Here is a 17,020-nt window from a genome sequence, read left to right as displayed (position 1 = left end):
AATGCGTGTTGCTAGTATTTTGTTTAATAGTTTTGCATCCAAGTTCATCAGAGATATAGGCCTGTAGTTTTCCTTCCTTGAACTGTCTTTATTCGGTTTGGGTATTAGTGTGATGTTGGCTTCATAGAATGTATTTGGGAGAGTCCCGGTTTTTTCTATTTCCCGAAATAGTTTGAGTAGTATTGGGATTAGTTCTCCTATAAAGGTTTTATAGAATTCACTTGGGAAACCATCTGGTCCTGGGCTTTTCTTTGATGGTAAGCTCTTTATTGCTGTTTCAATCTCTTTAATTGTTATTGGTTGGTTTAAGTGTTCTATATCTTCTTGACTCAGTTTAGGAAGGTTGTATTTATCTAGGAAGTTGTCGATTTCCTCCAGGTTTTCCATTTTGTTGGAGTATAGTTTTTCAAAGTAGTTTCTGATAATCCTCTGGATTTCTACGCTGTCAGTAGTAATGTCTCCTTTTTCATCCCTTATCTTCATAATTTGGGTTGATTCTCTCTTTTTTTTAGTTAGGTTGGCTAATGGTTTATCAATCTTGTTAATTTTTTCAAGAAACCAGCTTTTAGTTTTGTTGATTTTCTGTATTTTTTTTTATTCTCTATTTCGTTAATTTCTGCTCTAATTTTAATAATTTCCCGTCTTCTGCTGGCTTTGGGGTTCAATTGTTCCTGCTTTTCAAGGGCTTTGAGGTGTGTCATAAGGCTATTTATTTGAAGATTTTCTGTTTTTCTTATGTGAGCACTCAGTGCTATAAATTTTCCTCTTAATACTGCCTTCAAAGTGTCCCAGAGGTTTTGATATGTTGTTTCTTTATTTTCATTTGTTTCTAGAAATTTCTTGATTTCACCTCTTACATCTTCTATGACCCATTCTTCATTCAGAAGTGTGGTGTTCAGTCTCCACATGTTTATGTTGTTTCTCTGAGTCTTCTTATAGTTGATTTCTAGTTTCATTCCATTATGGTCTGAAATGACACAGGGAAGTATGTAACATTTTTTAAATTTGCTAGTGCTCATTTTGTGTCCCAGGATGTGATCTATTTTGGAGAAGGTTCCATGAGCAGCTGAGAAAAATGTAAACTCTGCTGTAGTTGGGTGAAATATTCTATATGAGTCCAACAGGTCCATTTGGTTAATGGTGTTCTTTAGTTCTGAGACATCTTTACTGACCCTTTGTCTGGAAGATCGGTCTAGTATTGTGAGAGGTGTGTTGAAGTCTCCCAGTATTATTGTGTTGGGATTTATGTGTGACTTCATATCACAAAGAGTTTGATTTATGAAAGTAGCTGCCCCTATGTTTGGGGCATAGATGTTGATTATTGTTATTTCCTCTTGCTGGACTATTCCTTTTACCAGTAAGATGTGACCTTCTTTGTCTCTTCTAATAAGTTTGGGTTTGAAGTCTAACTTGTCTGATATCATAGTTGCTACTCCTGCTTGTCTTCGAGTACCATTAGCATGGATTACCTTGCTCCAGCCCTTTACCTTGAGTTTGTTCCTATCTTTACTTGTAAGGTGTGTTTCTTGTAAGCAGCAGATGGATGGATTCTGGCTTTTAATCCATTTTGCCACTTTATGTCTTTTTATTGGGGAGTTGAGGCCGTTTACATTAAGTGTGATTATAGAGAGATAATTTTTAATTCCCAACATGTTAAGATCTTATTTCTGTTTAAGATACTGTTTATTCTTCTTTGCTTAGTTGTCTGCTGGATGGGAATTCTTGTTTCTTTGGTTCTGGCGTGTATTACCCATTTCCTCTTTGCAGTTAATCTCCTTGAGTATTTTCTCTAGCGCTGGTTTTGAAGACATAAATTCCTTCAGTTGCTGTTTGTCATGGAAGCTTCTTATTTCCCCATCTAATTTGATGGATAGTTTTGCTGGGTAGGAAATTTTTGGCTGGAAGTTGTTTTCTTTCAGAGTTTGGAATATGTTACTCCAAGCCCTTCTGGCTTTCATAACTTGGTTTGGGAAGTCTGGAGTGATTCTAATTGGTTTGCCTCTGTATGTATGTCACGTGGCCTTTTGTTTTTGTTGCCTTTAAGATTCTCTCCTTGGCTTCCACATTAGTCATTTTGACAATTATGTGGCGTGGGGATCCTCTTCTCTGATCCTGTCTAAAGGGAGTTCTATAAGTTTCCTGGATCTGTGTATCGACCTCTTGCTCTATGTTTGGAAAATTTTCTGCTATTACTTCCTTGAAGAGATTGTTGATCCCTTTGGTTTCACCTTCTTTTCCCTCCTCTATTCCAATTATTCTTAGGTTAGCTCTCTTGAAATGGGCCCATATTTCTTCAATGTCAGATTCCTGCTGTCGGGTTTTTTTTTCTAAATTAGAAACTATGCGTTCATTTTTAGAATGATCATCTTCAAGGAGCGAGATTCTATTCTCCATGTGGTCTAATCTGTTGTTTATACTTTGGATTGAGGCCTTTACTTCATTAATTGCATCCTTTATCTCTTTTTGACTCTCTCTAAATTCTTTTCGAAAGTCCTCTATTATTTCTAAAGTTATTTTCCTAATTTGATCTTCTAGAGATCTTTGGATTTCTGTGTTATCAGATTCTGATGTTGTGGGGTTGTTGGCATTCACTGCTCCATTGTTATTTCTCTTTCCCATGATTTTGGAAGTTTGTGCCTTCTCTGGGTTCTTCCCCGAGTCACTACGAGTTCACTTAAGATGCTCTGGATCTCGTGTCTGTGGTATCTCAGTCACCACTACTCCTTAACTGGTTTGTATCACAAAGTCTCAGACCCAGGGAGTCAATCAAGGCTGCTTAGACCGTGGGGAGTGCCAAGTTGGGCGTTCTCCAGTGGGGAGTTGTGACTATGGTATGATATCTCTGCCACTGCCACTCCCCCCCTGGGCTGCACTGCTAAAATCTCCGACCCAGGGAGACTATCTGCGCAAGTCCCTGGGAGCGCAGTACTGGGATTTCTTCCCTAGGGGTCACAATTTGACTCACGGTTATTGAGTGCGCTGATGGAGCTGTAGTGAACTTGGTGGATTCGCTGCTGCCGCCACTGGCAATATGGCACCACTGCCACGCCCTTGGCCGTGATGCGGCGTATTTCTTCTCTGGTTTTGAACTCCGCTCTGAGTCCCTGCCAGTTGTGCTGTGCTCGGCCCTTGGGAGCTTTAGATGTTCCCTGCACCAACAAAACTGCTGACTGCCGCCGGCTGTTCAGCACCTGCTCACCTCAGCTCGCTGTCAACCGCTCCTCTCAGGCTCCGCTCCTCTCAGGCTCCTGGTGGCTGGTTGAATGGATTGGTCTAGGGCCGTCCGGTGAACTCACCACTGCCGCCAGCAGTAAGACGCTGCTTCTGCGTCCTAGGCCGCGAGGCCAAAGTACCTCCTCTCTGGATTTGAGCTCTGTTTTGAGTCTCCCTCCTCTCTGGAGCCTGGTGCTGCTAGGGGAGATGTAGGCCGCTCCGCTCCGGCCGCTCTGCGCCCGGCTCTGGCTGCTCTGCACTGCGGGTCTGGCCACTCCGGCCGCTCCGGCCGTTCCGCAACGCGGCTCTGGCTGCTCCGACTGTTCTGGCCGCTCCGCTCCGGCTGTTCTGGCCGCTCTGCTCGGCTGCTCTGGCCGCTCCGCTCAGCTGTTCTGGCCGCTCCGCTCCGGCTGCTCCAGCCGCTCCACTCCGCGGCTCTGGCCACTCCGCGCGGCCGCTCCAGGCAATCCGCGCTGCGGCTCTGGCTGCTCCGGCTGTTCTGGCCACTCCGCTTGGCTGTTCTGGCCGCTCTACTCGGCTGCTCTGAACCGCGGCTTCGGCTGCTCTGCACCGCGGGTCTGGCCACTCCGGCCGCTCTGGCGGTTCCGCGACGCGGCAGGCCGCTCCACTCTGCGGCTCCCCCCCGCTGCAATTCTTGAAATGCTCTTAGTTTTGTGATTTCAGGTTTGAGTTCTTTATCTGATACATTTCTTCTTAATTTTGGACACATTTTGAATTTTTATGATTTTATTGACTATACAGATTGCCTGATAACACTCTCTGTACTTTATTTATAGAATGTGCCAATTCCAGTTATTCCTATGAGGAGAAAAATATCTCATTAAAATTTTTTTAATCCACTATAAAAATCTGCCTTAAGGAGTTTGCCTTAAAGGAATTATCTAAATAAATTGTTCTAATTAACTAAATACTGCTATCTCTCCTGGGTAAAATTTGCCCAAACCTCCATCAAAAAATAGAGCAGTGGCTTAATATTTTACAAATACAGAAGAGTCTTTTTCTGTACTCATCTCTAGGGGCAAAGGCTTTCCTTAATACAATTATAGAAGTGGCTCTGTGCACACATACTGAGCAAAAGTTTATCCACAGTTCAACCAAATCATAGTATAATGAAGTATTTAGTTTTAAGAGGTATAGGAACACATCACAAAAGTTGTTTCTAGCTCTATGTTGTGATATCAGCCCCTTTAAGAGCAATTTCTTCTAGACAGAAAAGAGTCCTCATTACACGTCACTGTAGGTATGTAGATTGGAAGGATGGCCGCTGCCTGCCCAGGTGATGGGGAGAGAGGCCGTCTGTCAGTCTCGTCTCCGCATCCAGGAGGAGTTGTTATACTCTGTTGTTCCCTTTATAACTTAAGGTAGCATATGGAGAGTGTGCGTGCTTCCTGTGTCCAGGACTTCAGAGAATCATCTCTCCAAGGGTTTCCATTGGTTTTTCCCCATTCATACTCCTGGGTATTACCCTCTCATTATATGGGTATTCATCAGTTTTTGTGGGTAAAGAACTTCAAGTGTGGAGCCTCAGATCCAAGTTCAGGGGCCACAATTTACCACTCTATGGCATAGATTTACCACTTAAAAATACTGATAATGAGAGTTGCTTTATTTTTATTTTTAAAATTTCTTATTTTTTAAATTTTTGGTGGTACTAGGGATGGAACCCTTCTACCTCCGGGCTACACTCCCAGACCTATTTTATATTTTTATTTGGAAACAGGGTCTCTTAAGCCAGCGCGGCTGGCTTGGAACCTGTGCGATCCTCCTGTCTCCACCTCCCAAGCGCGGGGATGACAAGCGTGCGCCACCACGCTTGGCTGAGAGTTGCTTTATTTTTCACGAACCATTCTATTCATGTGAAATATTTTACAAGGTTCTATAGAAATGTGTAGTATTCTTGTTCTTTTTTTTTAAGATTTAAAGAAGTTTATTAGAAAGATAGAAATACAGAGGCTAGGCACAGCTCCATACCAGACTGGCATGGAGGGGTGACTCGAATGAATACACCAGTATTCTTGTTCTTAATGAATCATTTTGAAATTATGAAAAACTGTTCAGAGTCTCTGGTACTTCTTTCAGGCAGATTAGCAGAATTTGCAGAGGGGCTTAAAATAAATGAATAAAAATGAGGTGGGACGCGGTGAGGCCGCTGCAGGTCACGCAGTGCCCACGGACCCTGCTTTCCTCTCTCGGGTCCCCTGAGCCTCCTCCGGGGGGGGGGGGGTGTCAGAGCAGTGCCGTTTGCCAGCTGGCAGGATGGCTGACGTTAAAATGTTTGAAAAACTCTACTGTTAAAGCATAGAAAATGTGGTATATTGTGAGAATTATTAGTTGTTTAACCCTTCTGAAAGGTGATTTGGCATATATTTATGAAAATGTGAAATTCACATACACATTGATTAAGAAACGTCACAGATGCCAAGGATATTTAAAACAATAGTCTTTGCAGCATTACTAATAACAGTCTGAAAGCAGCCACTACGGCCCTCAGGAGAGTTCACAGTAATAAGCCAATAGAATAACATACAGCCATTAAAAAGACATTACCTTATATGGCACACACTTATAATCCCAGTAGGGAGGCTGAGACAAGGAAGATTCAGGTTCGAGGCCAACCTCAGCAACAGAGGGAGACCCTCCGCAAGAGCTTTTTTCAAATTAAAAATTAAAAAGGGCTGGGGGTATAACTCAGTGGTAGAATTCACCTCGGTTCAATTCCCAGTACCCCCAAAAATAAATAAATAAAAATGTAGACTTTGCATTTGGTTAAAACAGCTCTGTATGATAAATATTTGTGGTTAAGACATGTTTTAAGAGATAATGATGGACATCCTAATTAATTCCCGTCCCCCAGCCCACACACTCTTGCCCATCTTCATCCCCATCCCTAAGAATTATGTTTCCTTGAGTATTTAGCGGAGCGTCTTCACTTCCCCTGAGGGGCTGCTTTTAAGAGAAAAAAAGAACTCTAATGACGTGCCCAAAGGGTTGGCAACTGAGCGAAAAACAAAGACTTTGCCCATTTCTGGAAATGAAAAGTCAAATCCTAAAAATGAGCCATTCTTTGGTTAGTTCAGTTAGCCTTTTAAAATAATTCAGATAAAAGCAGTGACATTTTTATAAAGAAGAATTGGGTTTGGACTTCCTGGGTAATTATCTCAATTGCCTATTGCTCCCATAAGAAAAACAAGATTATCCAATTTCTTTCCAGCCCTTTTAGCCTGCAGGCATTCAAGGTTGCCCTCATTTTCATGAGTAGTTTGAGGATGGAGGCTTTAGGTTATTGATGGAGTTTTTCTTTGAAATGGACTTTTGCCTTCTTTAGCCGGCCCTGCACCTGCTTGTGTTCCACTGGTCCCTGGGAAGTGCATTTGGACAGCTGGATTGAGTTATGGAATGTATCTTTCTTTGACTCCTCCCTTTTTCCAGTGACGCAGCATTGAGAAGATTCCCAATAGCATTTCTTTATTAATTTTAAGACTTAGAAAGTTGCTTAAGTTTGGAGCACTTCAGGTTTTAAATCAAATGACTGCTCTACACGGTATTTTAATATCTAAAATAAAATGTATTTTTCATATTTATTTATTTATTTATTTATTTATTTATTTATTTATTTGGTGGTACTGGGGATGAAACCCAGGTGCCTTCTACCTCCAGGCTACACTCCCAGACCTATTTTATATTTTATTTGGAAACAGGGTCTCTTAAGCCAGCCGAGGCTGGCTTCGAACCTGCGCGATCCTCCTGTCTCAACCTCCCAAGCGCGGGGATTACAAGCGTGCGCCACCACACCCGGCTATTTTTCACATTTTAAAGTTTTCAGTTGCCTCTACCCCCACCCAAGATTTTTCCCGTGCCATGAACTTGCCGTGTCCAGAGGTACCTAGGCCAGGTGCTAGCTCTTCTACCAGCTGTGGGCATGGTTGAATAAGATGTTTATTCAACTTCATTTCTGGCTTTTGGTGCCACCAAAGTTCTCCATCTGCGTTTTTTTTTTTTTTTAAGCTTTTTGGGAGTGACCATGCTCTGCTTATTTATTTCAGATGGTGACTATTTTACCTTTACAAGACACGAGCCCATCGGAGTGTGTGGACAGATCATCCCAGTGAGTATCTCCTTGCACCTCGTATTTATTTTCATTTGACCCAGTTCTCTTAAAGACACATAAAACATGTCCTCAGTGATGTGTGTTTTCCATTAATAGGAAGAAAAAACCGAGCTCATGTCGTTGACATATCTTTAACAGTCTCCCTGCCAATGCTTATTTGAACAGGTTAATAGGGCTTCGGCTCCGTTACCAGGAGTTGAGTTCTCAAGTCCTGGAATTCTCATGATTAAAATAAGCAAAGCAAAGAAAGCTCAGTGCGTTAATAAACCTGCCCTCGGTTATGGATGTCCATTCTGCTTGTGGAAAAGCAATGCCTTGTTATATTTGTTTGTTTATTTTTTGGAACTATGATTCACCATCTTTCCAGGCATATTATTTTATATGGCCACTTAATCCCATTCTTTCCCGCTGTCTCTTTTCACGAGAATCTAGAGAGAGGACGCTGCGTAATACACAGCAGTTCAATTAACGTCATGGTCATAATTGAAACCATGCCGGGCTGTTGTCTGTCTCCTAAAGGGAACGAGATGTACGCAGTGTTTGGATTGAAACATTAAACATTGTCCTTCGGTCTCTCTCATCCACACCCTTGGCACAATACAAAACATCACTGGGTCTCCTAACATTACTAGCTAATAGTTTTGGCAGGGATTTCAAGGGGGAGGTTCAAATGAAACTCTTATGGCACGGACAAATTTTTGCTCTTCAAAATATAGGACGTTAACTCCAGATAAGCTTTGGCTTGGGAGTCAAAGATTTGGGGAGTGATTAATATTTGTTCAAATGTTCAATAAGCCCCAGGTTACTATGAAATTTATCAGAGATTGAAAATGAAAGGCTTGCTCCTAAGCCCCGGGTCTGTCACTCTCCCCGCAGGACTCAAACCTGCCCCTCATGCCCTTCCTGACAGTACAAGAGCTCTTGTCAGCCTGCTGCGGCTCAGTTACTGCACTCCAAGATTTATATACTGTAGATGGAATTAAAACATCACCGAAGACTCCCAAGTTTATAAACAACTAAGGGAAAAGAAATTGGGTGTTTGGTGAAGGCAAGACACTTGTATATTTTTGCAGGCTTGCCAGAGCCAGCGAGAATCTTTCAAGGATGGCAGCTGAGGTGCTTCAGGCAGAAACAGTCTGGTCAGGCATTGCAGCCAGGGGATCAGGAATCCTGTTTTCTTTCTTAATAAAATTATCAGTGACACCCGATAGTAATGAATCTCATGCCTGAGCTTATGACAGTACAAACAGCATTCTATTAGAATCAGATTAAAGCATTTTAGGCCCTAAATTCATATTCACATAAACATTTAGTTTCATTAGCTTATGTTGCAGCCGAAAGGAGACAGTTGAAAATGTTTGCACACTTGTCAGTAGGATACACTATTTTTTTATGTTTTGTGATGATACATATAAGAAAAAGGGCTACCTTGAAATATACATTGACTTCAATGTAATTTGCAGCTAGAATTTTCTAGTTTTTCCACATTGAAGAGATTTCACATCAACTTAGAAATCCTGGTATAAAAAAATCCTCAATCCAAGAAAAGTTTTCACACACAATAACTTAGAAGAACCAAAGCCCCCTAAACCCGACTTTGATGCTGAGGATCAAACCCGAGGCTTCATGAATGCTAAACATGTGTTCTACACTGAATTATGCACCCCAGACCTAAACTCTTAACTTTCAAAACATATAAAACAACAATGAAAAACAAAAACCTTTTCAACTATGAGAATTTTCTTTTTTGGTGGGCAGTTAGAATATAGTAATTTGTTGTATGGAAAGAGAAAGAGAAATTTTCAATATCAGTGCTATTTGCGGTACTGAGGATTGAACTCAGGGGCATCCTACCTCCAAGCTACGCCTCAGCCCTATTTTTTATTCTTTATTTGGAAACAAGGTCTCACTGAGTTGCAGAGGGCTTCACTAAGTAGCTGAGGCTGTCCGCAAACCTGTGATCCTCCTGTCTCACCCTCCCAAGTGCTGGGATTACAAGTGTGCGCCACCACGCCCGGCTCTATTCTTAATGAAGTAATTAAAACTGTAAACATCTGTACTTTGTGATAGACAAGATTTACATAGGACTAGTTTGAGAAATCTGAGAGCCGTAGCTTGGAAACAAAGAGTGGAGGAATATTTTTCCACCTATCAACCTTCAGGTTTTTTCTTTCAGTGGAACTTCCCCTTGCTGATGTTTGCCTGGAAAATCGCCCCAGCTCTGTGCTGTGGCAATACCGTAGTCATCAAGCCAGCAGAGCAGACACCGCTCAGTGCACTCTACATGGGGGCCCTCATCAAGGAGGTAGGAGACGCTGACTTCAGGAGTGGGTCTGCCTCCCCTGCACAGCCTGTGGAGAGTAGCCATCGAGCGTGTCAGCCCTCACAAAGCACACTTCCCCAATTCTGTTTTCTTAGGCTGGCTTTCCGCCTGGAGTTATCAACATTCTGCCAGGATATGGGCCAACGGCTGGGGCTGCGATAGCTTCTCACGTTGGCATAGACAAGATTGCCTTCACAGGCTCTACTGAGGTAGGTACCTGAGAAAAGGACCAGGGCATGGAAAATGATACCCAAAGGGGAAAGCTGCTCACCCACTGGGCATGGAGTCCCTCGCCCCAAGGAGTAACATCGGCCTCATGGGTACAACACTGGTTACTGTGAAAGCCAAGGTGCCCCAGACCTCCAAGCATTTTTTAAAATATATTTGTATTGGTGCACTGTAGTCAAACATCTCAATAGAATACAAGATTTGTGAGGATATACAAGGACACATCACCTAAGTAGCCTTTATCAAATCCCCATCCCATTCCCTCCCCCTCCCTCGATCCCATGCTTGATTTAGTGATTGACTTTGATATATTTGTTTAAGTACATCATGTGCTTTAAAGAGATTACATCCCCCCCATCCCCTCTATTATCCATTTCTTCCTAGTTTTTGCATATTGGGGGAAACATCTGATTTGTTATTTTCTGTGATATTTCCCTGTGGATGCTGCATTTCAGGCTCTGATCCCACTCTCGAAGGCCCCAGCATGAGCCTCGCCTCATGGCAGGCTCCGATCCCGGCCTCGCTGGCCCCAGCACCGGCCTTGCCACCTGGCAGGCTCCGAACCCAGCCTTGGAGGCCCCAGTACTGGCCTTGCCTTATGGCAGTCTTCTATCCCGGCCTCGCAGGCCCCTGTACCGGCCTTGCCACACAGCAGGCTCCAATCCCATTCCTCGGAGGTCTCAACACCGGCCTTGCCTCACAGCAGGCTCTGATCCCGGCCTCTCTGGCCCTGGCACCAACCTCACTGCACAGCATCTCCAAGCATTTTGTAATACTCTCTGTGTAAAACCTGTCCTAGCAGCTGGGGTTCAAGACCTGCTTTTTGAGTAAAAGCATGTCAGAAGCAAGTTGAGAAGGTAGAAATCTTAAACTAGTCCCTGGTAGAGAGGAGAATGGAGGTGCAGCCCTCCCTCCTTACCATTCCCTCAGTCCTAGAGATGTAAGTAGCAGGAGCAAACTTCTCAGTGAAGGGCTTTATGGTAAACGCTGTAGACTTGCAAGCTCTGAGCTCTCTCTACCACTCAGCTGTGTGCCTCTAGCACCAGCGGCTCCGAGGTACTACTAAGCTGACGGACATGGCTGTGTGCCGCTAAAACTTTACTTACAGGCCTTAAGGTTTGAGCTTCATATAATTTTTTACAAATAAAAAATATTATTCCTTTCATTTTTTCTAGATATTTAAAAATGTGAAAACTGTTTTTACTTTGTAGACCATACCAAAAGAGGTATCAGACCAAATTTGGTCAGTACCTACAGATAGATGTCTTTCATTCTTTTTAATAGCTACATAGAATACTACATAGAATCAGTATATAATTAAATTAACACTTCATTAATGTGCACATCAGGGATTTAATATTTTTTCACTTTTCCCATTACACAGACTACTGAAATACAATCCTTTGGAGATCCAAGGAAAAACTCTGTGTGTGTGTGTGTGTGTGTGTGTGTGTGTGTGTGTGTGTGTGTGTTATATTTTGTTTGAATGTTTCTAGAAATGGAATTGCAAAATAAAATAGTTATATTTTAATTTGTTTGCCAACATGTATTACTTATGGTTTCATTTTCTATAATGGCTTCTGAATTTCCTGTTATGGTTGAAGAAACTTTTTCTGTTTTATATGGATGGCTTTTAACATTTTCTTTCAGTACTTTTATGTTTTGTTTTTGTTAAATTTGTAATCTGGTTGGAATTTATTTTCAAGTGTAATGAAAGGTGAGGACTAAGGTATTGTTTAAAAAAATGAATGTTCAGTTACTTCTCATCATTTATTAAAAAGCATATCATCCTGTAATTAATCAGAAATAACAAGATATATGATAAATTATATGATAAACTTCTAAATATATAATATATATCTGTTTCTGTTTTAGGACTCATAATATTCTTTTTCTAGGACCATGTTGCTTTGGTTCCTGGGTCTTATGTGATATGGAAGACAAGTTACCTTCTCATTTGGTTTTTCAGAGCCTTTGGGCTATTATTCTTTTAATCTTTCAGTTGAATATTTTAGTTGCTTAATACATTTTTGTTCTTTGTCCTTTTATTGGTGCAGCGCAGCCTCACATCATAAGTCACGTGGTGGCACACATGCACGGCACTTGGCGGGCTCCTTCCCCACACAGGGCACTGAGGCTGAGATCGACGTTCTCATAGATGTGCCAATGCCATGGAAGTGATTCCTATCGATCCTCCCTCCCCCTTCCCCTGGCCGCCTCCCTGGCTCCACTGAGCTTTCTCCTCCATTACTTGGAGTCCCTCTGGCGTCTTGGTTAGTGTCTAGCTTTCACATGTGAGAGAAAACATATGACTCCTCATCTTCTGTGACTGGCTAAAGTTTACTTAATGTAATGCTTTCCAGGTTCATCCATTTTCCTGCACATAACATAATTTTGTTCTTCTTTATTGCTAAATAGAATTCCCTTGTGTGTATATTCCATAAGTTTGTAATCCATTCATCTTTTGTTGGATACCTAGGTTGGTTCCACAATTTGTCTAGTGTGAATTGTGCTGCTATAAACATGGATATGCATATATTGCTCTAATATTCTGATTTTAGTCCCTTTGGAGACACCTAGGAGTGGTATAGCTGGATCATATGGTGGGTCCATTCCCAGTTTTTTGAGGAATCTCCACATTGATCGCCATACTGGCTGCCCTAATTTGCAGTACCACCAACAGTGTAGAAGAGTTCCTATTTTTCTCAGCATTTATTATTTTTGGACTTCTTGATGATTGCCATTCTGATTGGGGTTAGATGGAATCTCAGTGTAGTTTTGATTTGTATCTCCCTGATTGTTAATGATGTTAAATATTTTTTCATATATTTATAGGCCATTTGCATCTCTTCCTTTGTGAAGTGTTTATTTAGTTCGATTGCCCAATTCTTGATTGGGTTTATTTATTTATTTATTTATTTTGTTGTTGTTGTTGTTTTTTTAGTGTTAAGTCTTTTAAATTCTTTGTATATTCTTGATATTAGCCCTCCATCAGAGGAATATCTGGTGAAGATCTTCCATTCTTTGGACTCTCTCTTTAGACTTTTGATGGTTTCCTTTGATTTTTCTAAGCAACTTGCCTTCCTCTCCCAAATGGTCATTGGAATGATTGGCATTACATTAAATGTCCATATTAAATAGAATGAAAGAGACAGGCATGGTGGCGCACGCTTGTAATCCCAGCATTCAGGAGGCTGAGACAGGAGGATTGCGGTTCGCGGACAGCCTCAGCTACTTAGTGAGGCCCTCCACTACTCAATGAGACCCTGTTTCAAAATAAAGAATAAAAAAATAGGACTGGGGGTGTAGCTTGGAAGTAGAATTCCCCTGGGTTCCATCCCCAGTACTGCAAAAAATAAAATAAAATAAAATAAAAAATAAAAGTAAATTGAATGAAAGACTGTCTTCCCCAAATTGATTTCTCATCTTAGAACATTGTATGCTTTTTTTCAGTTGTTATCAAATAAGCCTCAAGCACTTCTAGATAAGTTAATTTCTAGGCCTTTAATACTTTCTTCCAAGACCATTTCCTTAAAGTTACAATATCATAAGGTGGAACCCGGGAGTGGTGGCACACGCTTGTAATCCCAGCATTTGGGAGGCTGAGACTGGAGGATCACACAGGTTTGAGGCCAGCCTCAGCAATTAAATTAGTTTACTGAAGCATAATTTACATTAAAACATATCCATCTGAGTACCAAATATACACACTCGTGCAACCACCACCCAAAATCAGATACAAATTTCTCAGGCCTCTTTGTGGCCAACACCTTTAACTCCAGGCAACCACTGATACTCATACTCTTTATTACTTTCTTCATAAATAGAACGATACAGTATGTGGCCCTGTGGGGTGTGTGTTGTCGTTGTTCAACGTTTAATATATTGTTGATATGGTAGTTTAAAGCCTCGTCTTGATTTTGGTTTGCTTTGTGCCATCTGTGTTTTCCCTCTTCTGCCCCCTTTTGGATGAACTTACTAATTTTGTTTTCTGACATGGATTATTACCTATTCTTGTCTTAGGAGTGCTTGCTGCAGTGTGCACAGTATGTTTAGTTAAATAGTATTGCTACATCGGATGTACCGTGATGACCACACGGTTCTCTCCCGTTCTCTCCCGTTCCCCGCCACACCCTTGGTCCTGTGGCCTGTGACTGACTTCCACTTATGTGGCCCTAATACATTTCTACTATTATTATTTAAAAACTCAATTACTCTTTAAACATTTCTTAAATGAGGGAACAAAATGATCGCACACACTAGTCATTCCCCTTCTGTACTGAAGACTGAGCTGGGGCCTTTTGCCTCCAGGCTAACCCAAATCTTTCTACTTTGAAGCAGGTGTGTACCCCTGCACCCAGCGCCCTAGTTTGCTTTTGGTATCATTTTCTTTTTCTATAAAAGTCTTTCTTTAGCATTTCTTGTACTCACTTTCTGAGTGTCACACGTAGGTCTCAGCTTTTGTCTTAAATGTCTTTAGAGTGTCTTCAGTTTTTAAACAACTTTTTCTAGATATAGAACTCTTTTTTTTTTTTTTTTGGTGGTGGTGGTACTGGGGTTCCTGGAAGCCCTTCTACCTTAGGGCTACACTCCCAGACCTATTTTATATTTTTATTTGGAAACAGGGTCTCTTAAGCCAGCGAGGCTGGCATCCTCCTGTCTCCGCCTCCCAAGCGCGGGGATTACAAACGTGCGCCACCACGCCCGGCTAGATATAGAACTCTTAATTCGATACTTTTGCTTTACCTTACCTGGAAGACCTTAAAGATGTCATTCTGTTTCTTTTTTTCTGACTTCCCTGTTTCTGAAGAGACTCTAGCTATTCTTATCTTTGTTTTACTGTATGTGATGTTTCTTTTTTTCCCCTGCTTTTATTTATTTATTTTTTTCGTTTTTTGTGGTACTGGGGGTGGAACCCAGGGGCCTTCTACTTTCAGGCTATACTCCCAGACCTATTTTATAATTTATTTGGAAACAAGATCTCACTAAGTTGCTGAGAGCCTCACTAAGGCTTCGAACCTGTGCGATCCTCCTGTCTCAGCCTCCCAAGAACTGGGATCACAAGCATGCACCACTTTTTTTTTTTTTTTTTTTTTTTTTTTTGGCAGTACTGGGGATGTAACCCAGGGGCATTTTACCTATGAGTTACACCCCGAGCCCTGATTTTTATTCTTTATTTGGAAATGGTCTCACTGAGTCTCAAAGGGCCTCACTAAGTAGCTGAGGCTGGCTGAGAACCTCCATCCTCCTGTCTCAGCCTCCTGAATGCTGGGATTACAAGCGTGCACCATCACGCCTGGCTAAAAATTGTCTATTTTTTTACCGGCTTTTAGGACTCTGATTGTGATAGATTTTTATATAACTGTTTTGTCCTAATTATTTCTGGGTTCATTAAAATTTTTGTATCTTTGAGTTTATAGTTTTATCAAATCTGGAAATATTTGACCATTATATTTTCAAATACATTTTTGCTTCCTCTTTCCCCTTTCAGGTACGTAATGTTAAGTCTCCTGACTCGGCCCACAGCTCACTGACGCTCTTCATTCGTTTGCAGTTGTCCTCTTCTTGCTTCAGTCTAGAGTGTCATTGTCGTCTGGAAGTTTATTATCTTCTGTAATGCTTAATCTGATTCAGATATTATGTTTTTAAGCTTTAGAAATTCCGCAAGTTCCTGTTTTATCTTAGATTTCCTCTCTCATTGTATACCTGCTTTCTTTTAAAATTGTGGGCATATTTCTAATACCTGCTTTTTAATTTTTTTTTTTTTTTTTTGCGGGTCTAGGGATGGAACTCGGGGGCATTCGACCTCCGTGCTACACCCTCTAACCCTATTTTTTATTCTTTATTTGGAAACAGGGTCTTGCTAAGTTGCGGAGGGCCTCACTAAGGAGCTGAGGCAGTCTGTGAACCATGATCCTCCAGTCTCAGCCTCCTTAATGTTGGGATTACAAGCGTGCGCCACCATGCCCGGCTCTGTTTTTAATTTTTTAATTTTACTTTTTAGGGATGCTCTACCTCTGAACTACACACCCAACCCTTTTTGTTTTTCTTTTGAAACAGGATCTCTCTAGGTTCCTAAGAGTCTTGTTACATTGCTGAGGGTGTCCTCAAACCTGTGATCCTCCTGTCTCAGCCTCCCAAGTATGGGGATTTATAGGTATTCACCACCACTCGGCTCTGATACCTGTTTTAAAGTCTTATCTATTAACTTTAGCTTCTCTGTCATTTCTAGATCTGTTTCTATTGATTGATATTTTTCCTGATTACACTTTCATTTCCGTTAATGCTTGAAAGAATATTGGAACTTTGTGACCATAGCCTTGTTGAACATGTAGATTTTGTTGTCTTTCTTTACAGAGTGCTGGAGCTTTTTTCTTGCCGGCAGTTAAATCATTTGAGGTCCAGATTATTATCAAAGCTGGGTGTGGTGGCGCACGCTTGTAATCCCCAAGATTGGGAGGCAGAGACAGGAGGATCCCACAGGTTCGAAGCCAGCCGCGCTGGCTTAAGAGACCCTGTTTCCAAACAAAAATATAAAATAGGTCTGGGAGTGTAGCCCAGAGGTAGAAGGGTTTCCAGGAACCCCAGTACCACCGAAAAAAAAAAGGATTATTATCAAGCTTTTCTAAGGCTAGTTTAGTTTTATTAATAAGTTGAGATCCCTCTGGGAGTTGTACTGAATACCTCCAGTGTTGAGCAAGGTCTTTCTACTCTGTCTTGTCAGTATTCAGATGTCACCTCGCCCTGTATGAATTCTGGGAATACTCAGCCGACAGATTAGCTGTTTTTTTGTTTTTTTTGCCTAGTCTCAGGGAGTCTCTCCTATGCATTCTGAGTTTAGCATTCAGGCAGACTCAGCTGGCCCCATGCAGGGTTCTGGGCTTCATTCTCTCCCTCTGCTGAACTAGGTCCTGAGGACTCTGACTTCTGTTTCAACTCTACAAGACCATTATGTTCAGCTTTCATTGTGTTACCCCATAACTGTGATCTGTAAAGTTTTTCAGCAAAAAGGGTTTTATTCATTTATTTCTCTTAACTCTAGAATAACAATCCCATACTGCCTTGGTTTTCTTTCTCTAGATTTCATGCTGATCAGATCACTGTGTTCTCATAGTTTATCATTGCGG

General features: G+C 41.6%; 1 protein-coding gene across 2 annotated transcripts in view; it reads left to right on the top strand.

The window, feature by feature from the left end:
- ALDH1A2 (aldehyde dehydrogenase 1 family member A2) overlaps nucleotides 1–17,020 on the top strand; it is a gene marked incomplete at both ends in the record, with an annotated part of 93,101 nt that overhangs the window by 46,627 nt on the left and 29,454 nt on the right. The window contains 3 exons of one of the 2 annotated variants that reach the window (XM_080690375.1): nucleotides 7,278–7,339; nucleotides 9,519–9,647; nucleotides 9,761–9,874. In XM_080690375.1, coding sequence (XP_080546501.1) covers nucleotides 7,278–7,339; nucleotides 9,519–9,647; nucleotides 9,761–9,874 — 305 coding nt within the window. The remainder of the gene's footprint in view (nucleotides 1–7,277; nucleotides 7,340–9,518; nucleotides 9,648–9,760; nucleotides 9,875–17,020) is intronic. The other variant, XM_080690376.1, reaches the window with a different exon arrangement.

The sequence above is a fragment of the Muscardinus avellanarius genome (genome assembly GCF_963383645.1).
Source record: "Muscardinus avellanarius genome assembly, chromosome: 3".
In the NCBI taxonomy this organism is placed as follows: domain Eukaryota; kingdom Metazoa; phylum Chordata; class Mammalia; order Rodentia; family Gliridae; genus Muscardinus; species Muscardinus avellanarius.
Note: the sequence above shows the minus strand (reverse complement) of the source record. Positions and strands in the feature narration are given on the sequence as shown.